The sequence below is a fragment of the Gymnodraco acuticeps genome, unplaced genomic scaffold, assembly GCF_902827175.1.
Source record: "Gymnodraco acuticeps unplaced genomic scaffold, fGymAcu1.1, whole genome shotgun sequence".
NCBI classification, from domain to species: Eukaryota; Metazoa; Chordata; class Actinopteri; order Perciformes; family Bathydraconidae; genus Gymnodraco; species Gymnodraco acuticeps.
Genome location: NW_022990271.1, coordinates 4,320,638 through 4,343,034, shown reverse-complemented (window position 1 = coordinate 4,343,034; position 22,397 = coordinate 4,320,638). Strand labels below are relative to the sequence as shown.

At 39.4% G+C, this 22,397-nt stretch overlaps 1 protein-coding gene across 1 annotated transcript in view; it reads right to left on the bottom strand.

Moving 5' to 3' along the window:
* Positions 1 to 22,397, bottom strand: part of ddb1 (damage-specific DNA binding protein 1) — a 49,008-nt gene that overhangs the window by 23,595 nt on the left and 3,016 nt on the right. The window contains exons 3-14 of the mRNA XM_034221211.1: positions 21,722 to 21,838; positions 21,021 to 21,242; positions 18,583 to 18,697; positions 17,850 to 17,947; positions 12,654 to 12,812; positions 10,467 to 10,550; positions 10,065 to 10,181; positions 7,317 to 7,419; positions 6,530 to 6,605; positions 6,333 to 6,441; positions 3,881 to 4,059; positions 1,650 to 1,813 (exon numbers count right to left, since the gene is read on the bottom strand). Coding sequence (XP_034077102.1) covers positions 1,650 to 1,813; positions 3,881 to 4,059; positions 6,333 to 6,441; positions 6,530 to 6,605; positions 7,317 to 7,419; positions 10,065 to 10,181; positions 10,467 to 10,550; positions 12,654 to 12,812; positions 17,850 to 17,947; positions 18,583 to 18,697; positions 21,021 to 21,242; positions 21,722 to 21,838 — 1,543 coding nt within the window. The remainder of the gene's footprint in view (positions 1 to 1,649; positions 1,814 to 3,880; positions 4,060 to 6,332; positions 6,442 to 6,529; positions 6,606 to 7,316; positions 7,420 to 10,064; positions 10,182 to 10,466; positions 10,551 to 12,653; positions 12,813 to 17,849; positions 17,948 to 18,582; positions 18,698 to 21,020; positions 21,243 to 21,721; positions 21,839 to 22,397) is intronic.

Below are 22,397 nucleotides of genomic sequence, written 5' to 3'. Positions count from 1 at the left end.
CGTTTACCAACATCAGCTTCTCACTGCAGGACAATTACATCAAAACTGCATTGGCTGTGATTAAATGCTTCTCGGGGGACTTTCCACAAAACAACAACGTCCGCAAAAGTCGCTACTTGGTAACCAAAAATACCATGAAGTAAAAATCTATAGTTATATAATTAACGTTAACATAATTGAGTACAACTGTGTTAAGTCCATCGTCAAAACACAAAGCTTTCCTTTTCAACATTTAGATGAAGATTTTAAATTTGAAGTTTTCCTGTCTATAATTCCGTTTTTCCTTCAGTCTGTCCTTGACAGGGGAAACAGCACAGTTTGTGCAGTGAGCAGCTGTCAATCTCACACACTTGGAAAATGAAGTGTGACACTGTGGGAGGATGTCTGGAAATATTCTTCATGGGTGAAGCATTCAAATTGGAGCCCCCGAATGTGCCAGATCCCCATGTTATGAAACCTATTCTCTGGTGACTGCTGACTTTCGAATAAGATTATCCAAAAAACCTAGTCAAGCCCTCTCCAGCATATTAACTCATTCTAAGTTTAAATATTTTGCAGACATTTAAATACCACAGTTAATGCATTTGGGATGGCAGCATACTTAATTTTGAAGTACGTACTTGGGAGATGTAATTTACATCTATTAATGAAAATGGAGATAAAGACCTGCTCCTCACTAACATGAGCTTAAGAGAAGATTTGTTATAAACTTTAAAAATTGCCAACGATGGCTGTTTTCCCCCAATAACAGTCTTTATGCTAACCTATTGATTGAATCGTTCAAAGTAATTTAATTACCAATTTATTTGTATTTACTACCTTGATTCAATAACGTAAATAACACTTTTTACGTATTGACTCTTTATTCTGTATTATTTCCTTTTATGTCCACCACTTCTATGCCTCCCCCAACATCGATGTATGTCCAAAAGTGAATTTCTTACAGATCTTATCCTATAATATCATATTTAGCGTAAGAATTTTTGTGTTATGGCCAAAAACGTGTTTTGTAAAGCCACAGTGACCTTTGATCATTGATTGTCAAATATGTAACCTTATATCCTGGAATCCAAGTAGAGGTTTTTGCTTATTTGAAAGGAATTTTGTCAAGGAGCTCCTGGGATATCACATTCACAAGACAGCGCCGAGGCATAATAATAACATAAAATGGGGACTCTAGAAAGAAAAGTTATTAAGTTATTCTAAATATCTAATTTAAAAGGTTTGTTCCCAGTCTTTTTGACTGTTAGGTCATTGTGAGCTCCTTTCATAAAATAAGTCACTGATGTAACAGAGATACAAACTGTTCACACAGATTTAATGAAAGCGTCACCTGGCCTGCGTTCAGACTGTGGATGGTTCAGGGATAATGAGCATCGAGTGACAAAAACATCTTGCCCTTCTAGATATATTCTTTAATTTCCTCTTGATATGTGAAACATCTTTTCTTGCTTTCAGAGAGAACGTGGGTTATGAATCACTGCTTGGTGTATCTGTGAAGCCCTTTGAGACATTGTAAGTGCTATTGAGCTTTATATAAAAAGAGACTCCACTTGACTATGCATGATCTGCGTCTACACATCTCTCTCCACTAGTCACTGAATGCTTCCCTTGTCACTCAGCGGCATTGTGCCCTTCTGTTCTCTCACCTCCGCCCAGCATTTCCTTGTGCAGGGCAGTGAAGCAGGGCAGTTTGAGGACCCGGGCTGAGATGTCGGTCCACAGTCCCACAGCGCAGAGCGGCGACTCACCGCCACCCTCCCCCAGAGGCGTGATGTCCAGGCAGGCCACCTCGTGCTCCATCTCCATGGTACTGAGGAAAGTGTTGAGGAAGTGAGAAAAACAGTCGCATGATGGTGTACGACGAAGTTTCACACATCATACATGTGTTGGTGACACTGAGCAGTCACGTTTTCTCTTCTTATGTGAAATAAGAATTGAGAACTGCTTCAGTGAAACAACCATTCATTTGTGTCATGAAGAGAGGTTAAACTATTATGAAAATGAGCATGAATAGAGTAAGAAATAGCCTGTATTGTAACAGGAAGCTACTTAATGAGGCAAATATAATGGAAGGATAATCACTGTATGGTGTGTGGAGCACTTGCGCTCTAATTGCATTACAGAAGAGTATTTCAACCATGTCAACACCTTTTATTTATCTATTGCTACCTAACATTTACAGAATTTTGCAACTCATACAGCAATGATGTAGTAGATGTAGGCCACACATTATTTCACAGCTCTGGTGAGGAACACTGCAGTGTCTCTTTTGTTGTTTCTTCAGTAACAAACAATCTCAAGGCTGCAAACAAACAGTCTGTGCTTCAATCAGACCTTGTGGCCTTTTTTTACAAGCTGTGTGTCTTTCTCAAGAAAGAAAATCATTTTATGTACCCTTCACTTTTTCAAAAATACTGTAAAATAAATATTGTCTCAAAGCTGTTATATTGCAATAGTGGCACGAAGCCAGCCACAAGGGTAAACCACAGCAGCAACGTGAAATAAATACAATCAAATGCAAGACTTTACAATTCTACTGCACCATTCAGACTTTAAAAATGAGATGCAAATCCCTCAACTCAAACCTTTCCACAGATACGAAAAGAAGAATTACAAAAAGAAGGTTAGTTGGTGAAGGAAAATAATAACATGTAACCTAGTTAAAGAAAAAACGGTTTACTTTTTGGGAAAAGAGCAAATTAATGTTTGATTAATTTACCTTTCAAACAAAAGCTCTGTTGGGTGTCGTGTTTTACTTTTCAATTAAACTTTAAAACTTTATTAGTAAAACTCATTTCTTAATATTGTAGTCTCTGCAGTCAACTTTGTAAGCTAAAATCAAAGTTACTTGACTAACTAAGGGCATGTTTATGAAGATCAAAGCTATGAAGGGATGAGGTCAGACATTTTTTGATTACTCTTAAAGCTTTTCTGAATTTGAATGTTGACCCAGTTTTTAGGCATCTCACCATCAAACCCACGGATAGACGGGGTGGGGTTTATACAAACGGTTTGACATTTTGAGTAATAGGCTTAGTTGCTCCCCCTCTCGGGAGTTAGATAGGAAGCTTGATACCACTGTCATGTCTATACGGTAAATATGTAGGCAATATACGGTGAATGGCTTTTATCAATCTTTTTATCCAACTCTCCCCAAGGTTAGTAAGCTTCTCTCCCAAAATGTTAAACGATTCCTTTTAAGCACACATAATGTTCATCTCCTTTTGGAAGGTCAACCCAGGAGATCTCCAGACATCCTGAATTAAGATACAGCGAACGTCTGTTTATAGCAGGGGTGTCCAAACTAAGGCGCGGGGGCCAAACGCTGACCGCGGGCCATTTGGAATCGGCCCTCAACAAATTCAAAAAGTATAATGGAATATGTCCCACAAAGGAAACTTGTGCTTGTCTTATATTGTACTTCTTCAATATGTAAACATATATTACACAGAGGTATTCATGTGTTAATAAGTCCACTTTTCAAATACATTCAGTCAATTAAAGTTGGAAACATTTTCTAACAAATCTAAGTTGATAAGAAAAAAGCCCAATAACTTAGTTGCATAACAAGCTTGAAATATACCCTTCCTGTTCCCCTTACTATAAGCAATCTGAGGCTTCTGTTTTAAGGGATGAGCTGAACACTTTTTGTAACAAAATAAATGGTCAGCTGTTTTTTTCTTAAAGCACTTTTAAGTATTAAGCATAATTGACCTACATTTGATTGATTTTGCTAAGTTATAACTGAACTTATGAGGTCATATACCTCACCTCTAGTGAGTGGCCCATCCCTAAGTACATTTTTCTGTATGTGGCCCTCAGTGAAAAGTTTGGACACCCCTGGCTTATAGCTTGACCATGATCAGCTGTGTCCTACCTGATCTGTTTGAGCTCTCCAGCCAGGATCTGCAGGTAGTAGAGGGCTCTTCCCACGGCGAGCACCACCTGGGTGTGGTTGCAGGCAGCCACGCTGATGTTCCTGCCCTGTGGCTCCTTCCATTCGCTCACTAATGCCTTGCTCTCCTGGAGCACCAGGCGCACTGAGCCTGACGTGATCTGCAGGCACACAGTTTTTACCCCTTTTAAAATGTCACTCTGCACAATACCTCTGGGAAGTGACAGGAAGGATGATGTGAAGTGCTGGAATGGAAATGTGACGACTTTTCAAAGCAAGTCTCATTGTTTATATGTGGTTCTTTGCCAGGATTGTTATTGCCTGTTTTTCAATGAATGGAAAGAAATTATGATTTATTGCAAGGAGAACTTTTTGACTGCTGCAATAAGCCAATCAAATTGCTTGTTTCAATGGGTAAATTAAAAGGCTTGTTCCATTGAGCCAATTCAATGCCCAACACTGTCTACCACAATGTATTTTGTGCACAAATCCACTGAAAGCCAAAGTAAAATTCGAACTCCACATCGGGTGGCTTAAATGAAAGTCTAAAAATTAGGGCCGGGACTCGATTAAAAAAATCTAATTAATTAGAGGCTTTGTAATTAATTAATCGAAATTAATCGCATTTTTAATCGCATATACATATTTGACCTAAGAACAGTGAGAAGCAATTTTTTTTCACATGGATTTTAGTATACCATTAGGCGCATTCACACCGCAGTACTTTTCCCACAAAGGTTCATGAGAATTTAGTTCATGAGAACTCTTTGAACCTGGGGGTGGATTAGGTAAATGAAGCCGCTGACGTCACTTCTTCTTCTTCTGCTTTGGGTTTACTGGCAGGCCGCAAACCACTTCACGTCGTATACTGCCGCCCAAAGTCCCCGGCCGGAAGTCCCCGGAGTTAGGGACTGGCTTCAGTAGAAGCTGCTGGGAGTCCCAGCAGCCTTCCGAGTAAATCGCCAGAACGCCGACACCTCCTCATCTCCACCGCTCCCATGTTTTATTTTGTGTTGCCATAAGTTAGTCTCTCTGCGTTTCTGCGCTGGGCTAATGCTAATAATGCTAATGCGAGGATAATAAAATGGCGGCTTCACAAAACTTTTTGGGAGTTTTACGGGGCGTGGTTTGCAATCCGCCCAGCCAATCAGACATATAGCTATTTTCTCACAAGAGAGCCGTACGAAAGTCCCTGCTCTCTAGCAGCTCTCTGCTCTCTAGCAGGGACTTTCGTGGGGGTAAAAAGGTTCTCATGAACTAATTTTAGTACCGGCTCTTTTTGGTGTGAACGCGATAAAAGAGGCTAACGTCCACGCTAGCTTCCACGCTAGCTGCTATATGTTTTGCATTGAGGTGATACTTGAGGCTTGATGTGCTGCGGTGATATGCAAATTCCTTTTTGCATAATTTGCACACAACCGTGCTCTTATCAACGCTTCCATCCGTCCGTTTTTTAAAACAACATTTCCCACTGTTGTTCACTGTGGTTTGTTGTTGTCTGAAGTCACGAACGTTAGTTGGTGCTCCAGTATAATCGGTACGCCTGAAACTCATCCAGTGAGAAACGTTCCGCGGTGCAAAAATAAGTGCGATTAAAATGCGTTAATTTTTTTAACGCGTTAATTTTTGTGTAATTAATTAATCTTAATTAACGCGTTAAAGTCCCGGCCCTACTAAAAATACATTACTGGAACATCAAATCGCATGCCACGCGCCTCATTAACACGTTCTTTCTTCAAGCCATCAGGTTGCTGAGCAGTTATGTGAACATGCAAAAACAATATAAACCTTGTTGCTGAAAGGTCTTACTGCATATTGGGTCTAATGTTTTTCATTCTTTCTGAATATGTGAACTCTTTGTATAAGGCAGAGTGCTACTGTGCAAAAGCATGTCATTGTATTCTGAAACCACTTGACAATATAGTTCAACTTGCCTACCTTACATTACTGAAAATGATCTTGCATATTCACAGTCACATTAGCGTAACATTTATTTTCTGTAAGTATACCAACTCTGAGAAGCAGGAGAGAAAAATGGTCTTGCCTTAAAGCAGAGGCATCGTTGTCATAACAACCTAAAGATTTATGGTTGACGGTCTAATAGCTGGCAGAGCTCCCAGCAGGTTACATGCTCATTTAAAAAAGGCAGACTAAAACCTGAATTTAAATCAAGTGCAATATTCATCTCAACCAAGTGTAAAAAACGTGAAGTCTCTCTACCAATCATATTCACAACTCCCCTTTGAATCATGTATGATTCAGCAACAGCTCTTACTAAATGGAGAAAGGCCACAGTTGAATAAGTTATTTTTCTATAATTTATTTAGAACATTTGACATCAGTCAATGAGAGTCAATGTTAGACTAACTAAAGCATGTTTTTAAACACACACACAGCACACATACGTTATGTATAACAGTGTGTGTGCACTAACTTGAATGAGTTGTTGGTGCGCCACGTTGCCGCAGTAAAATGTCTGCTGGTTGTCCACAAAGCCGGGAAGTTCTGTCTCCTCGACTTCCTCGCCACTCAGCATCAACACTCTGGGGGAAAACACACTCTAAAGATAAGATAAAGACAGTCGGAATTGACTCTCCGCTTATCTTGCATTGCTGCACGGCAAACACTCACCGCGTCTGACCCACGAAAGACAGCACCAGCATGTCATCTGTCTCTTTGCCTGCCTCGGAGCGGAGCGGCCACAAACCTTGAAGGGAATTGGAGAGAGGGTGTTAAAAGGAAAAAGTTACTTTCTGCAACATTCCGCAGAGAAACACAATAACCCACTGATCTTTGAACTATTCCATCTGTCAAATGGTCACATGCTGGAAGATGTACAGGTTACGGATCACGTTCAGAGCCATTGATTGGCTGAGTGAATAATGGTCTCCCATCAAGAGGCCAGGGGCATGAGGCAGGAGCTGAGGCTTTAAGGAGCAGAGATAGTCAATAAACAGCTGAAGCCTAACAAGAGCGAACAGACCTTGCCTAAACTGCGTGTCTCATTTAAGAATGAGAGAAGTGTCTCGGGATAAGAACCTCATTTTGTGGGATTAAGAGGCGTCTGCCATTGTTAGACCTGATGGGACTCAACTTGACACTTTACAACTGCAGACATTGCAGTGTTCATTGGTTTGCTAAATGAAAACAAATGTTTCCAAAGCCAACCTTGGCAATTGTCCTGTTCTTTTGAAAGTGCAGAGCCAAGACCTATGACACCTGCACCATCTGCTCACATGAGGAGCTTGGAGGAGCAACAGCTGGTGTCTTGGCCAAGGAGTAAAACAGATGTTCAGGTTGTAGTGCCGCCAACTGTCAATTCAGTTAAAGAATACGTTCCAGATCAATTCAAGTCTTGAGAGGGAGAAGGCTGAGAGACACACACATGTATACACACACACATGAGAAACACACAAACCTTTGATTCCTGGCAGGTCGATGCTGGCATGCTCATGAATCCCAATGCCGTTGCGAATGATTCGGAGAGACCCTTCCTTGAATGCACCTGAGCAGGTCACCAGCTGAAAGCACAACAAAATACATTAAGACATGAACTGAAATACAAGGGCTTTGATTTATCCATCTTTGCATTAGAGTTTATACGTAGTTGTTCCCATTTTCTACTTCTTAACTGTTCTTTTTGCCTAAAATGTTACTTATATTTTACCAAACCGTGGTCTTATTTTGAAGGTTCAAACATAATTGAATTCAGTTATAATAACAATGTAGCAGCTAATTAAAACTGATGCTAATCAAACTTCTTTGGAAAAGAAAAGAAAAAGGTAAAGGGTTAATAGTTTTCCAATCGGTCTTACGTAATCATCCCTCACAGTTTATAGCCCAACTTCCTGGTTAACCTTTGACCTACCAAACTTCTCTTTTAAATGAACTTACTTTGTTTAATGAAATGAAAGGGTTTTAAAAGATTTAATGCTGGAGCAACATTAACTTTTAATATACCAAAATTATCATTAGAATATATATGTTTTAAAAAATATATATATTTCAGTGTTTACATTTTTGCTGTGAACCGTTCTGCAATATCAAATATAAACCTGGATATTCAATAGAGCTGCATTATTCAATGTGGAAAGAAATAGGAAAGCTGCAGTTTCATTTTCTTTCAGCCACTACTCCTTGCTTAACTTCTTTGTTATTATTATTTATAACAGCAGTAGTTATTATAGCCAGGTTCCATGGCTGTTTGCACCAATAGTAGACCTCGTAGTGGCATTACAACGAAAGGTCTCAATGTCATCCAAAGTACATGTTATGGTAGAAGTAGTGACAGAAGTCAGTGCAGCACAAACAGTGGCAGCTGTGAAGGATTTTCTGAATCAATATCAGTTTATGATAAAGCTTCTCCGAGATTGCCGCTTCAAACATCAAACAACAGCGCTGAGATCTTTCCCCCTGAAGGTAAATCATTCTGTAGAGTCAGACTGGAGCACATCAGAGTGTTATTTATTCATCCTGTCATGGTGCGGTAACAGGATTAATACCTGAGTTTATATAATCTCAGTTCCTACCACCTGCCACCCAACAGCTCCGATGGAAAAACCCACAGTGAACCTGGCAACCCAACCTAACTCCCCGAGTGTGTTCTCAAATGCTCTCACACTATCACAGTCTCAGGGGAATAAATCCTGATTGTCTGACCCTTAAATATTATGTATGTGTATTTGTTATTATTTTATTTGATCCGTCATAAACCCAAACCTGGTTTGCAGTTGCCCATCTGTGAATTCAATCATTTTTTTATGCATTATTCTCAGAGAAGTACATTTATATGTTTGCCCTGCAGCCTAGCATCAATCCTGTCTTAACTGTGTTGGAAAGTGTCTTAACCAGCTCAAATGCTCTGTGGATTTACTGCAAATAGCAAATTAAAACAATTATTGGGTTCAGTCCTAGTCCCAAACAGACGGAAATGAGCCCGAGTGTGAGAATGAATATAGTGTGTGGCTGATTGTGTGCTGGTCTAGACCCAGAGTGGCTCTTTGCTCTAGTGGACTGCTGCCTTTGGAAACACATCAAGAACCCTGAGGCCTGCTGTTAAACCCTGCCAAGAGAACCTTCTGTACTATCCCTCTCCCTCTCGTTACCGTTTCATCTTCCTCACTGATTTCATACAAAGGAGGAGAAATGCTCAAATTAAGAAATGTATTGGTCAAACTGTTATTTTAAAAAATATGTCAAAGAATGCACCAACAACAAATTACTTCTTCATGTAGTTTCACTTCACATAAAAAGGATTTCATTTTTAGATGCAGCAACAACATGGAAGATTTCTTTTACTGGATGCATGAATTTGTGTCTTTTTGCTGCCTTTCTTAACTTGACATTGCAATATGGGTTGTATCACTTTGCATTCAGAATACTAACTCCCTGGAAACTGCGGAAGGTAAACAAACCTAAGTACGGAGTGCTTAAGATGATGGATTGTTGTGATGCATGCAGACAGGGAACGACCTAGACCAAGTCTTCACTGTCAATATTAGGGTGGAAGTATTATTATTTTAAAATAAAATGCACAACAATCTGCCTTTTTTGAAATGGAACATGAAAGCCAATTTAAATGTGTGAGAGATGTATTTTAACAATCAGGTGTAGTGCAGTGCAGCTAAATCATATCTCGATGCAAATAGGATACCGCCTCACACTAATGCCAGGTGTGCAGGGACTACTGTCAACCAAAAATATAGACCAGATAAAAGAGGAACACCCAGACTTCATATAAAAAGCCACAGGAAGCTGTGTATTTGACGTCAGCAAGAATCGCCTGAATACACACGGCTATTCAGGCTGATGCAGGCTTGTGCATTAATATGTTGCATGCTTAATTGCTGCCAAAAACACTCTTAACACGTCTCCAGAAGCCGCCTGCAGACTCCCTGAAGGTTGTGGCAAACATGATGATAAAAAGAGAAACACAGATGGAGGCTCCCCATAAGCTATAAAGTGCATCCGGTGATAGTTAAGACGCTGTTCTGTAATCACCATGTCATGTCTTCAACAACGCCCCAAGAAGCATGGTGCTCTATCCCAAATGATTTGCCGTATGTAGCGGTTATATAATATGTGTTCTGTGTTTCCTGCTTGGCTTGTGGCAATAATAATTCACTTTTTCACAAGTGTAAAAGGATTGGGCTTTTGACTTATTTACCTGGCCTTGGCCCTGTCTCTCCAGGTCCACCACACACATGTCCACGATGGGCCCCAGATTGGTGAACGTCTCCATCACCCCCACATAGGAGCCCTGCTCATTGCTGTCCACGTTGAGCTGCGGGGAAACAAACACCATTTAGTATAGATTTCCATTAAAGACTAAAAGAGGGAACAACTACTTTGATCCATTTCTCAAAATTATTTTATTACCTGCAACAAATTATTTTAGTAACAGGTTTATGGAACATTTTAAAGATTAAAAGGCATCATGTATTTTAGGATTGTAATAATAAACGTTATTAATATAGCACCTTTCATGCCAGATGCAACCCAAAGTGCTTTACAGATACAAAGTAAAGATGGAGATGTAGAAGGTGTGAAAGCGTCTCTTGCAGCTTACCTTCACCAACTGGGAATCGCCCAGTCTGGAGCCCACAAAGACCACACCGTTGTCCAAGTAGGTCAAACACTCAGCAATGGATGACTGTCATTGGAGAGAGAAACAAAAACCTCTCAGTCTCTGATGCTATATCCACACCAGGCCTGCAAGCCTATGATTATTCCTTTTTTTTGGCAAAGCTAGCAGCATGGCTCAGGGGATGTCGAAGTCCATCTGTCAGAGAGTCAGCCAGTAATGAAGAATGACAATCACAATTTCTAGTGAGTCCACAGTGATCTCTTCAAATAGCTTGTTTTGGCAAACCACAGCCTTACCCCAAAGATATTTAGTTTACTATCATATGAGGAAAGAAAAGCAGCAAGTCTCCTCATTGGAAATGCTGAAACTAGCAAATATATCTGCATTTTCGCTTGAAAAATTACGATATCATCAATTAACAGTGGCAATATTAAAATATTTGCAGATTCATTTCAGTCAATTTACTTTCTTATTGCTTCAGTTCTATTGCACACTTATGCAAATACAATTTTAATACATCCTTATTGTCTCCACTTTGAACTCCAAAGCAAATTAGCTCAGCATTAACAAAGCTTTGTGTTTGTGTGTGAGAAAAGTTGATCAAACGTAAAACAGTTATCCCAATTAAACAAGTTGCCTTCCGAGGACACCATTTTGCAATTCAAAATTCGTCAAAGTTCATTACATAGTATGATTATTATTTGATATTATTTTAGAATTTAAGCAATTCATGTAAGAACCTAAGCTTTGCAAATGTACGTTTTTGCTTGTTACCCTCACGTCATTATTTTGGTTTTGTTTTTATAGTTGGCTGAGCCCCGCCAACGGAGCCCCCCCTGAAATTCAAGGTGTTTAAAAATATATATATATATTATATATATATATATACTCTGATATAGATTAGTTGCAATTTGGTGCAACTAATCTAAATTGCAACTAATCTATATCTACTGTCACTTTTCACATTGAACATGTGCTCTTTTATTAAATAAACTAAACGCTTAAGAACCCTTAAGACCCTAAGAAACACTGATGCATTAATCAATAACAATAATCTCCACAGCTCCTCTCTCTGCTCCAGAGAATTTAAAAAATATATATCCTAATGCCCCCCCGCTCAGGCAGCACCCCCCCAAAGCAGTAAACCTAGGGGAAACACTGGTTGGTCAAACAAAACAGTAATTATGAGTCGTCTCTTTAGACTCATAATTACTGTTAGAATAGAACATCATTCTTTTTGACCTTTCACATTCTAAACTACTAAAATAATTGGTAGATTTCTTGATAATGAAAATAATGATTATTTGTTTCCTAACTCGAGCATTCATCTGAAAGTGACAATTTTATGAAAGAGTGTGGAACCTGTAGCTCTACTGAACCATACATTAAGTCTAAACAATGACGGCTGATAATTGTATAACTGAACAATTTAGTTTTTAGCCAAATGGAAGATAAGAAAATGAACCTCGAAGCATATTCTAATAATAAGTTATTTAATAGCAGACAGACCTGTTGAATAAATGTTTTTAAATTCACCATAATCAGTGTGAATATAGTGTTACACTCTGAGGTTTTATGATACACATAAAGAGGTTTGTCTGTCTGACATTTCAATGCAGAGCTGCTGCTGCTGCCTGTGGAGTGAGCACACTGGTCCTTAGGATAAAGTTCAGAATGATTTGAAAAGCAATCCCACTCTAGTTCAGCGCTCCTACTCTGCTTGATTCTCGCTCCAGCATCACTCAGTGCACATTTACCTTCCTAAACTCTTCTGCAAGTTATTAGAAGAAGGTGGCACAAGCCAAGAGCTGTGTGCTTTTAAGGTGTGATTTAGCTTGGAGTGCAGTATTGAAATAGACATCGTTTAAATCAACTTAAAAGAGATAAGTGACAACCTAGAAAGGTAGCAACAAAAGAGGTGGGATCATTTTTTCCCATCTTCTCTACAAGTGTAGATCCATTAGCTTCTGTCAGAGCCATAAACCATTAGGGAGTCGAACGCAACAAAGAGGGTACTGAAAGGAAAAGGCATTAGCAGGAGGGAAATCAACAAGCAGCAGAAAGGGCAGGACAGGTAGAGAGAAACAGATGGGAGGAAAGCCAGAGGTAAGGCAGGTGGGTGAAGGCATTGAAGAGAAGGAGACATAAAGAATAAGATAAATAGAAGACCTCTCCGAGCAGCTCCACATGCAGGTCTTTGAGCGCCACTGTGCCGTCCATCAGCTCCTCCTTCTCCAGCAGCAGCATAAACAGCCGCCCCTCCATGTCCCCCAGCAGGTAGCGGGAGCCATTGGGGTCAACCCGGTTGTGACAGACGATGGTGCTTTGCTGCAGACGAGAGGGGGACACAAACACATCGTTAAAATGACACAAACAGTGGAGGAGCAGCGAGAGGAAGTCTAAATCCTCACCTCATGCATTATCTATTATGAGCATGTCCAAGAACAAGCCAGAGAGACCTGACAGCACAATGTTTTTGTTCTGGCTCATTTATAAATACAAACTCTGGAGTTTCCCAACAGTACAGTTTACATCTGATTCACAGATCTAGAGACTGCTCGTATTTTGTTTGACAAGAAAAGCTCAGATGAAACAAGTCTGCCTGTCGTCCCGTCAGGACCCCAGGAGACAAACGGAGATGCTTACAAGTTTATTTTTGCTTCTTGTTTGAGAAACTACATTTGTAATGCATACAAATGACATGCTGGAGCTGTCGTTTTTTTACATTTGAAAAATTATAGAGGAATTTTGAGGACTTTAATTTTCTTCCAGAAGAACCTTACATTTAAAAAAAAACGTTAGATTAGGAATATGGCAACCCGAGCCCAAAAATCTGTGGATTTGATATAAAAAAACAAACAAAGGAGAATCCAGTGCGATCAGCAAATCTAAACTATCTGTCATAAACTGTCACTGAGGTATCGAGTACTTTGAATGACTTATATCCATGGAATCATAATACCTTTGTTATTTTAAATAACGGGGTTTAAACATTTGAACAGAGTCACAGTTTACATTTTATTAGAAAGTTAAAATGGTGCCGACCAATCAAATCAAGTTAAAATAAAAGTTGTGTTTGGGGCTATGTGTTTCTGTCTTTGGACGAGAAGAATGTGTTGAGTTTGATGTCTTCTAGATGGCAAGGTTAAACTAAGTGCATCTCCTCTAATGTGTTATTAAAGGGTAAGTTGTTAAAGAGAGGGGAAAACACCGTATGGGATGGTTATCGGCAGACTGTCAAGGTGAAGTATCTGAAATGAACGAATATTGAGTCAACCCTGAATGTGATCTTGAATTCTGAAGAATCCTTAAACTGTGTGATTGAGCAGAACATTTGACATTACATGGTTCAAAAATAACTCATCAGTGCTCCCTGGAGGTCAAATTATGCAATAGCTTCACTGTTTCTATATCACCTACTGTATAGGTAACATATATTAATATGTATTTACTTGAATATCGTTTGACTTATCAGGAGACATATATGCCAATAGGGATATGTGTGATAAGGGCTCATAATAGGAGCTTGGTAATTATATGATATCAGATTCCTTTTGTCGTATCAATATATTCCCACAGAGCACTGTGTTATACAATATACTGTATGCTCACCCAGGTAAAACTGGAAAGCCACTGAGACAGAGTGACACATAAAACGTCTTCTTCTCCTTTCTACTGGAACAAAACTCCCCAGGAATATTGTCGGATAGGGCTGTCCAGAATAGTTTGAGGCTTTCAAGCTTTGTTCATAGGGTTAACAAACTTTTGATTGCTGCACAGATTTTTTCTTGCAAATCTAGTCCACTCATTCTGTTTGGACCCAGTATTTCTGCACAGTTGAAAATAAAGATATGGCTTTAGTAATACTATTGGTGTTTTGTTAGTTGTGGAATTAGATTGTTAAATGAATCATGTGACCTACAGATGGCAAATAACTCAAAAAGAATTAACCTAAAAGTAAAAAAAGCTTTTGAAAAATTATAAATGTAAAATGTACAACATGTTTTTATTATTTATTTTTCAAATATTCTGTTGGCATTCCTATTTGTTGGCCTCTCAAAAACAACATTTTCACTGTGATGAAAAAACTGATTTTCTTTTTGCATACACATGGGCCCTTTCTCATTGCACTCATTTCCCCTCCTCGACTCCTCGGTTTTGCGGTAGTGGCCCAGAAATAGATTTCAGCGCGCCATGTTGAAGGACATCTCATTTCTCTAAATGCACTTCGATGACCGAGCATCGAGGAGGCTCTCTGGAGGAGCTATAACCGAGGGTAGACTGATGGTTCCTCCGCGGATGTATTTCCGGAAACAGTGATGTTTAAAAGAGTCGTGATGCACGGCCGGACTTATCTCAGCCAATGACAGCTCTGCATGCATCCCCTGGATATTATTTTAGAAACTGCTCTCATCGGGACGCCATGTTTACAGTGAGAACAGCTGTGAGGTCCGTGCAGAAAGCAGAGCAGTGTGTATAATATATATCACTCAGTATAACAGGCCTACTCTCTTTATTTGCTTTAGTTTAGTAGATATCTACAAAGAGTCGATATTTTTCTAAAACCATTTAGTGCTTCACATAATAAAATACACAACGGCTGTATCCTGATATATATGATATGCTTTAGGAGCTGTAAGTGCGCGTTGTACAGTACAATGGACGTCTCTTTAAAATGACCGCTCAGAGGAGAGGATTTCTCATTTCTGCTTCCCCTCCTCTCTCCTCGGTTCCTCTCCTCGACTCCTCCGCTCGCATCTCCTGTGGGCGGGACTAAGACACGAGGATAGGAGTCGAGGAGGGGATTTAGATAAATGAGAAAGGGCCATGGAGCCGTATTAACGTGGTGATCAAACAGCAATAGATCACCATTATATATGACATGTAAATAACAACAAAAACAATATATTATGTGCCTTAAACTGGAGCCAAAGTCTTCCGTCTCCACTATCGGCTCTTTAACACAGTAGTTATGTTAGGAATTGGCATTAAAATCACGCAGGGTGACTAAGACGCTTTTTTTATTGCTGTTGTCTCCAGTACAAGCCAAGTCAATTTCTCACTTGATCGCACATTAAAAAAAACGTATTTTCCTGCCTGTGGTTTTGTTTACATCTTCTGTTAACCGTGGATCCACTTTTATTTTCACAAATCAATCTAGCCTCCTTCTGTCGGCTGAATGGCAGGTAATTAGCTTGTTGGACTCAACAACTGAAACCAGTCTGCTGTCCGAAACACAGACCGATAACATATGAGACACATTGAGCACATGCTAGCAGAATCTGGTGTTTCACAATTGTGTTCCACTTCTGTGCTCATGAGTGACAATGTATTAATTAGCTGCCAAACATGTTGTTATACATCAGAAGAGATGCTTTTGTGTGCTTGGCACAGCTGAAAGAAGTGCGTTTTTCAGATGAATACTAATGTACAGTAGCTGTGTGGGAAAAAAAGTAACTTCATTTTGAATTTTTGTCACACTGCAACAATAGATGCCCCTCTGTCCTCAAATGTCTGCTGAGCAACAGTGGAGCAATGCTACTGTGGAAACAGAGCTGCGACAAACACACGACAGCTTGCAAAGCATTCATGAGCGGTGTTAGCGTGCAAGTTGGTCGGGGCTTTTAAAGACAAAACTAATCAGCAGGACACAAAGATGAGCCGTGAGACAACAATGAGACAACTGTCAGCTTGGAAGCATTTTAGGCTAAGCGTGTGATGCATTTAAATTTGTGTTGCTAGGGGCGTGGAAAGGACAGCTTTGTGGTGCAGCGGAAAAACACTCCATATCAAGCAATGGAAAATGTTATGGCAGCTTACTTTCTACTAAGTTAGTCAACTGATATTTTCTTTTAATTTATGTTCATGTCTGTTAATCTTGTGGTAATAAGAAAAGTCCCTTGTTTTATTGAAATAATTAAAGTTAGTTGAAAGTGGCTGTTTCCTGTACTGTGATAAAAAGCACTGTTTTATGAGAGGCTATTACAGATACTTTAAAACACAGTTATATTCAAAGTACAATCATAAGGAGCAGAATTCCAATCTGTCACAGCCCTGTACGTCCAAGCAATTAAAAGACTAAAAAACGCTCACTTTTAAAACTTCCCCCATCTGCGACATATAGTTGCTGGACGGGGAATACAGAGGATGAAACTCAAAAGTGAAAATAAAGGGGTAGAAACAGCTGTTTGGGACATTTTCAAAACCCAAACATATGACACCCTGTTTAAGTTACAGAAAGTAAATTTCTTGCAATAAAGTGTGTCCAAGTTTCCCTACAAACTATATCAGATGATTACAGACTACCTCAGTTTAATGAAGCAGCCCTAATTGGGAAAAAACAACTAAAAATCTCTTAATCTTTCTGTTATCTATAATAGGAAACTTTTCTAATTATCAAATGTTTGAAATGTATAGAAAAGTTTTATATTACCTTCTAAAGTGACCAAGTTATTTAGAAAAAGTAAAACATCTAATCAACCCTACATCAGACCAATAGGTTCATTTTCAACTTTCAACTTCATAATTAAACCCTACTACATTTGAGAAACTTGAAATGCTCTTTTCACCACAAAGCAGCGAGGACGGTGAGGAGCACATTCTCTAATTATAGACGGCGGATGCAGTGAAGCGGCTCCTTAAGGCCCTGAGCTTTGTTAAATGTAAGCCGTACAGGCTGCAACTTAATCTTGATTGGATAACATTAAAAGCAGCGGTGCATGGGGAGCTGAAGTCATCATCACAGCACTTAAAAAACTTGCATTTAACAAACCCCCTTCCAACATCAATCACAAGATTCATAACAAATAAACTCCAACACGTACACCTCGGAGGCTCCTAAACGTAGCAAAATATGATTTAAATGTTCGCATAAACAGATGAAGAGGACTTATTTTACTACCACCATTTTAATTTCTGTTCATTATAAAGAGTTATGCAACTGGGACTCAATTTCCAACAAAGCCTCAGTTTCATTTGACAACATTTAGCTGGAGCCTCTCTCACACTATTATTAACTGGACTTGACTCTATATGAAAAAGGATGACAGTCCAATCCTAATGACTAAAAAAGGTAACATGGACATACATCACTGTTTTTGCATTTGTTCCCACAGAATCCTACACGCCTGTAGATGCTTTATGACTTGGGGATTAAGATCTGTCATTTGCTTGGCATATCTCAAACATTAATCAGTGTGGAAATAACATTATGGCGTGTTATTAAACACTATATCCATCAATTCTACACAATGCCAGCGGAATGATAAATAATCTAAAACTAAAGAGCTGGGAAAAACAATTATTTAAAAACACGGATGATAAAAACCTTGGATTATCTATTAACCCGTATTCTGATGCCTTTACCTTGATAGTAGGTGGGGCAATGGCCAAGTATTTGTCTCCATTGTGGTAGGTGATGGACTCTTGTCCTATGATTATAGCTCCACCAAATGGCTCTGGCACTAAAAGACAAGCACAAAGGAAAGAGAGTCAGTTTCATTTTGCTCAGACAAAGACATATGACAGAGTTAGTTTGAAACAAAGATACGCTTAAGTAAGGGCGCAACAAATTATATTTTCATCATCAATATATTAACTCCATCCATTCAACTCATCTACAATGCTGAGGGCTCCGGAGGAGGATGTATTATCATGTTTTTATTTACTCATTTATTTGTTTATCAGATAGGAACAGAGCAACTTAACGAACATCGGTATAACAATACCCGATTTGAATTGCCAGAGGTATCAAGAATACTAATTACATCCGTATTCCCAAGGCACCAAATGTACGTTCTTTGTTTTGTTAATACTTCTGTCTGACTTTTCCCAACAACACGAAGTGTAGCCTGAGCTAAATACAAAGAAAAATAACTCTGAACATCTCAAGTAGCCCTTAAAACTGCTTTTTTAGTTTGACCTATGGGTAAGACTGATTGTTTCCTTTATGAAGACTTTTATCTTTACAATTCATATAGAAAATGTATTCTAAATCAAATCCGGGTTGAGGATGAATAACATAATTTGCAGCACTTTTGTTCTCGCTTGATTAACTAACTAACTCATTGATGTCCAGCAGAGTAAATGCTCTGATTACCTGGGATGACCATGGACGCCTCTGCCTCCACATTCTCCTGTTTCCAGGGGCCCTTGTTGAACTCCTTCTCCCTCAGAGAAACCTCGTAGGTCTTCACATGGCGCCCCTGGGGGTCCTACGATACACAAAAAGGTCTTGACATCATGTTTGAAGTATAGATCAAATGTAAGTTTCCCTGTAGAGATTTAGACTTCTAATAGAGCTATGGAGTTGTTTTTCTAAGGGTGGTGCTGTGTGTACGGTGTGTGCAAGTGCACTATACACAAACCTAAAAACAGGTGGCACACAACCAACTTTTGCCATATTGCCCAGTAAAAACAGGGGATGGAAAATACTGCAAGCTAGTTATCACAGATTTAAAACAGAGTTGGATTTGAAATACCTTTTTAAAGAAATGGCTTGCACAGATTGTTAACACAACAGCAACATTCCGCAGAGGCACCTCTACACTTCACCATCAAACAGGTGAGTTTGATCAGATGTTGCTGTATTGTTTCATGTATTTTTGATTGCCGGAGGGTGATCTGACAGATGTTTTTATGCCGTTTTTATGTTTCTTTATTTTAGTTTGAGGCAGGTAATGCAAGACAAATGTTCACGTGAACAGTCAATAACGTTTTATTTTATGTTAAACTGCTTCTTAACTGCTGCAACAATAATACAATAACATTTAGTTTCAATCACTTTAGGCTTCAGAGAATACTTTACATAATAAAAGCAAATGTCCCACCAATATGAATTTACCAACAAACTGATCTGTATTCCAGAGGCCTGTACGACGAAGCCGGTTCAACATAACCTGGATATGCTTGAGTTACCCGGTTTACCTAATCCAAAACATACGCGCTCTGGCTAAGCTGTCCTAAGACGCTGGTTATCAACTCCTTAACTCAAGCCAGCCGTGTCCTATCTAGTTAGGTGCGCGTTCACATAAAAGGGGTGGTATTTGGAGCATTCGACCAATCACAAACATGGACAAGCGTACTGACAGCGCAGCGTCATACTTCCTGAATGAAAAGTGAACTTTAATATTAGACATATGAAGAAGTTAAACTTTAAACATCCATGACTTAGACACTTTATCCAGGATAAAAGCCACATAGTTGCACCGGCAAGGTGAATACAGCTGGTAAAAGAACAAGTGTTTGAATGCGTACATTAACAGGTTATGATATCACTGCCATCTAAGACACGATCTGACTTTAATTACATTTGTCTCGAGTGTTTCGTCAACTTAATGTGTTGCTTAAAATAATACTTCTGCATTCAGTATGTGACACTGTGAGTGTTGCACGGCCAGATACGGCTCAGCTGACTCAGATAAGGAAACATATGATACATTATGATGTGATATGAATCATGATAATTACATTACATTACATTACATGTCACTTGCTAGACGCTTTTATCCAAAGCGACTTACATACTCAATACTGTGGGCAATCCCCACAGGAGCAATTTGGGGTGAAGTGTCTTACCCAGGGACACAACGACTTGCTGACTGCAGTGGGGTTTGAACCTGTGACCCCCTTGATCCGAACACCAACGCTCTATCCACTGCGCCACACGCCTCCAATGGGACACATCGACGTCTGCACTCACAGTGCCGGACTGTACCTAATGTAACTTTGATCCGGTTACTTATGTTGTGGCAGATATTTAAGTAAGCTTTCTTAACGCTAATGTTATATTAGTTAGATTGCTATGAAGATGGGAGGTGATATTCTATTCCTTTTCACGTTCACACAGTCAGTTGATATTTCCTTTCTCCTGTAATATGACTTGATAGCTTTAAACTCTGCACACTGAGCTCTGATTGGTCAGCAGGCGGTGCTTTCAATGAGTTGATCTCTTAGCCTACAACCTAACATGCTCCGGACCAGGTTAGCCGCTCAGCATAAGTTACCATGGAGATCTAGCCCGCTAAGAAGTGAACCAGCGTCGTAGGACCGGAAATCCAGAGTTTTCCCTGGAGTTAGCTCGCTAAGCGAAAATCCGGCTTCGTCGTACAGGCCTCACAAACGATTTTTAAGGTAAATAAACCAAACGTTTCCAAAATCTCAAAGCCTCTATAATATAGTATATGGTTAAAAGATTTACATTAAAACACAGCAGTCAATGTTAATTGTCACTTTTTAATTATTTTATATATTAACTTTGATTGTATGTTTTGATCATGATTATTTAACATTTAGCTGACCCTACTGTGTACCGTTTCTGGATACAACAACCAAATATGACAAATGTTGGTTTATTAAAAACAAATGGTTTACATGAGTAATTGGGTAGATGAAACACCATGAATCAAGCTTTGTTCAATGACTGTTTCAAAACACATGCCTAACCTTGAAAGCATAAAGGTTCAAATTAAGGATTTTTCAAAGAACCCTTGTTATTCTGTCTAACACCCACTCCAACTTTCACTCCTTTCCCAGTACCTGGTAGATGAAGCAGACGGTGGGGGCCTGGCAGCCGTACAGGAAGTGAACATCGATGACCTGCAGCTCCTCCAGTCTGATGTTGAAGGCCTTGAGCTCACGGTTGTCCCGGTCCAATGGGATCACCTTGAACAACCCGTCATACAGCCGCAGGCCAATCATACGGCACTCTGGGTCTACAATTCCAATAATACCGGTTTCTGACGGACGACCGATACGATCCTGAAACGGAGCATTTGGTTTGAAAAGGTTTAAGACTAGACTTCTGACAAAAACAAATACAAATCAGATTTTGTGTGTTCCTAAGCAGCTGTTTGAAAAGCACATACACCATTATCAGCTTTTATATTTAAAATGAGACCTAATAATTCAAAGATTTTATACATTTTAGAAATGTATAACTTTATAAAAACTCTATAAGGCAATAATAACATGCCAATTTATATTACATGATTTTCTATTAACATGTGGCTGAATTCAGAGATTCTAACTGAAGTTTGATTTATGACGGTCTACTGTAGATAGTATCAATGATGAACTCTGGTGCATTGAATCAAGGTTAATGGGAGAAGGTTCAAACCCATACAGTTATTCATATCAACAAAGCTAATGAAATTAATGAATCTCCTGAAAGTCAAGTTTATTGAGGAGACTTTACAATACTGTGAATTTCAAGAACAATGTTTGTGTTTCTGTCTCACCTGGACATTTCCATGGGCGCGAGTGATGATGTCAATGCTCTCCCCGTTCTGTTTGTATTCCAGGATGCAGGCGTTGTACTTGGATGTGAGAATGAACAGCAGGTCTTTGCTCTCTCCCTGAACAAATGGGAAAAAAATATCCAAGTCATCAAAAAAACACGAGAGGCCTGCTTCCAATTTAATTCCACCAGCCAAATTACTTTGGACAGACTTGACTAGACTGTGAATCCACTCTTCAGTCCATAGCAACTGTCCAACTCGGATAATGGTATTAAAAGTCAACATTTATAATAACACTAATATTTGGGATGTCTGTTTTTGTTTTTCAAACGTGTTTAAGTAAAGTTCCCATGTCATGGCCATTTCTACTGATCATAACTCCATTGTTGAGGTCTACTAAAATAGATTTACATTGTTCAATTTTCCAAAATCACATTGGTTTCTCATACAGCATCTCTGTATAGCATGTGTATTCACTCTCTGTCCTAAATGGCTTGTTTGAGCTCCTGCCCCCCCCTCCCTATGAGCCCAGTGGCCGTCTGCGAGACAGCGAGACACAGCCCGAACACACACACCCGCAGCCTGGCTGGGAGTTTGTGTGTGTGCTCACACACTGACTCACAGCCTCGACGAGCTGCAGCTGAGAAAAGATTGAGTGTGTGTGTGTGAGGAAGTC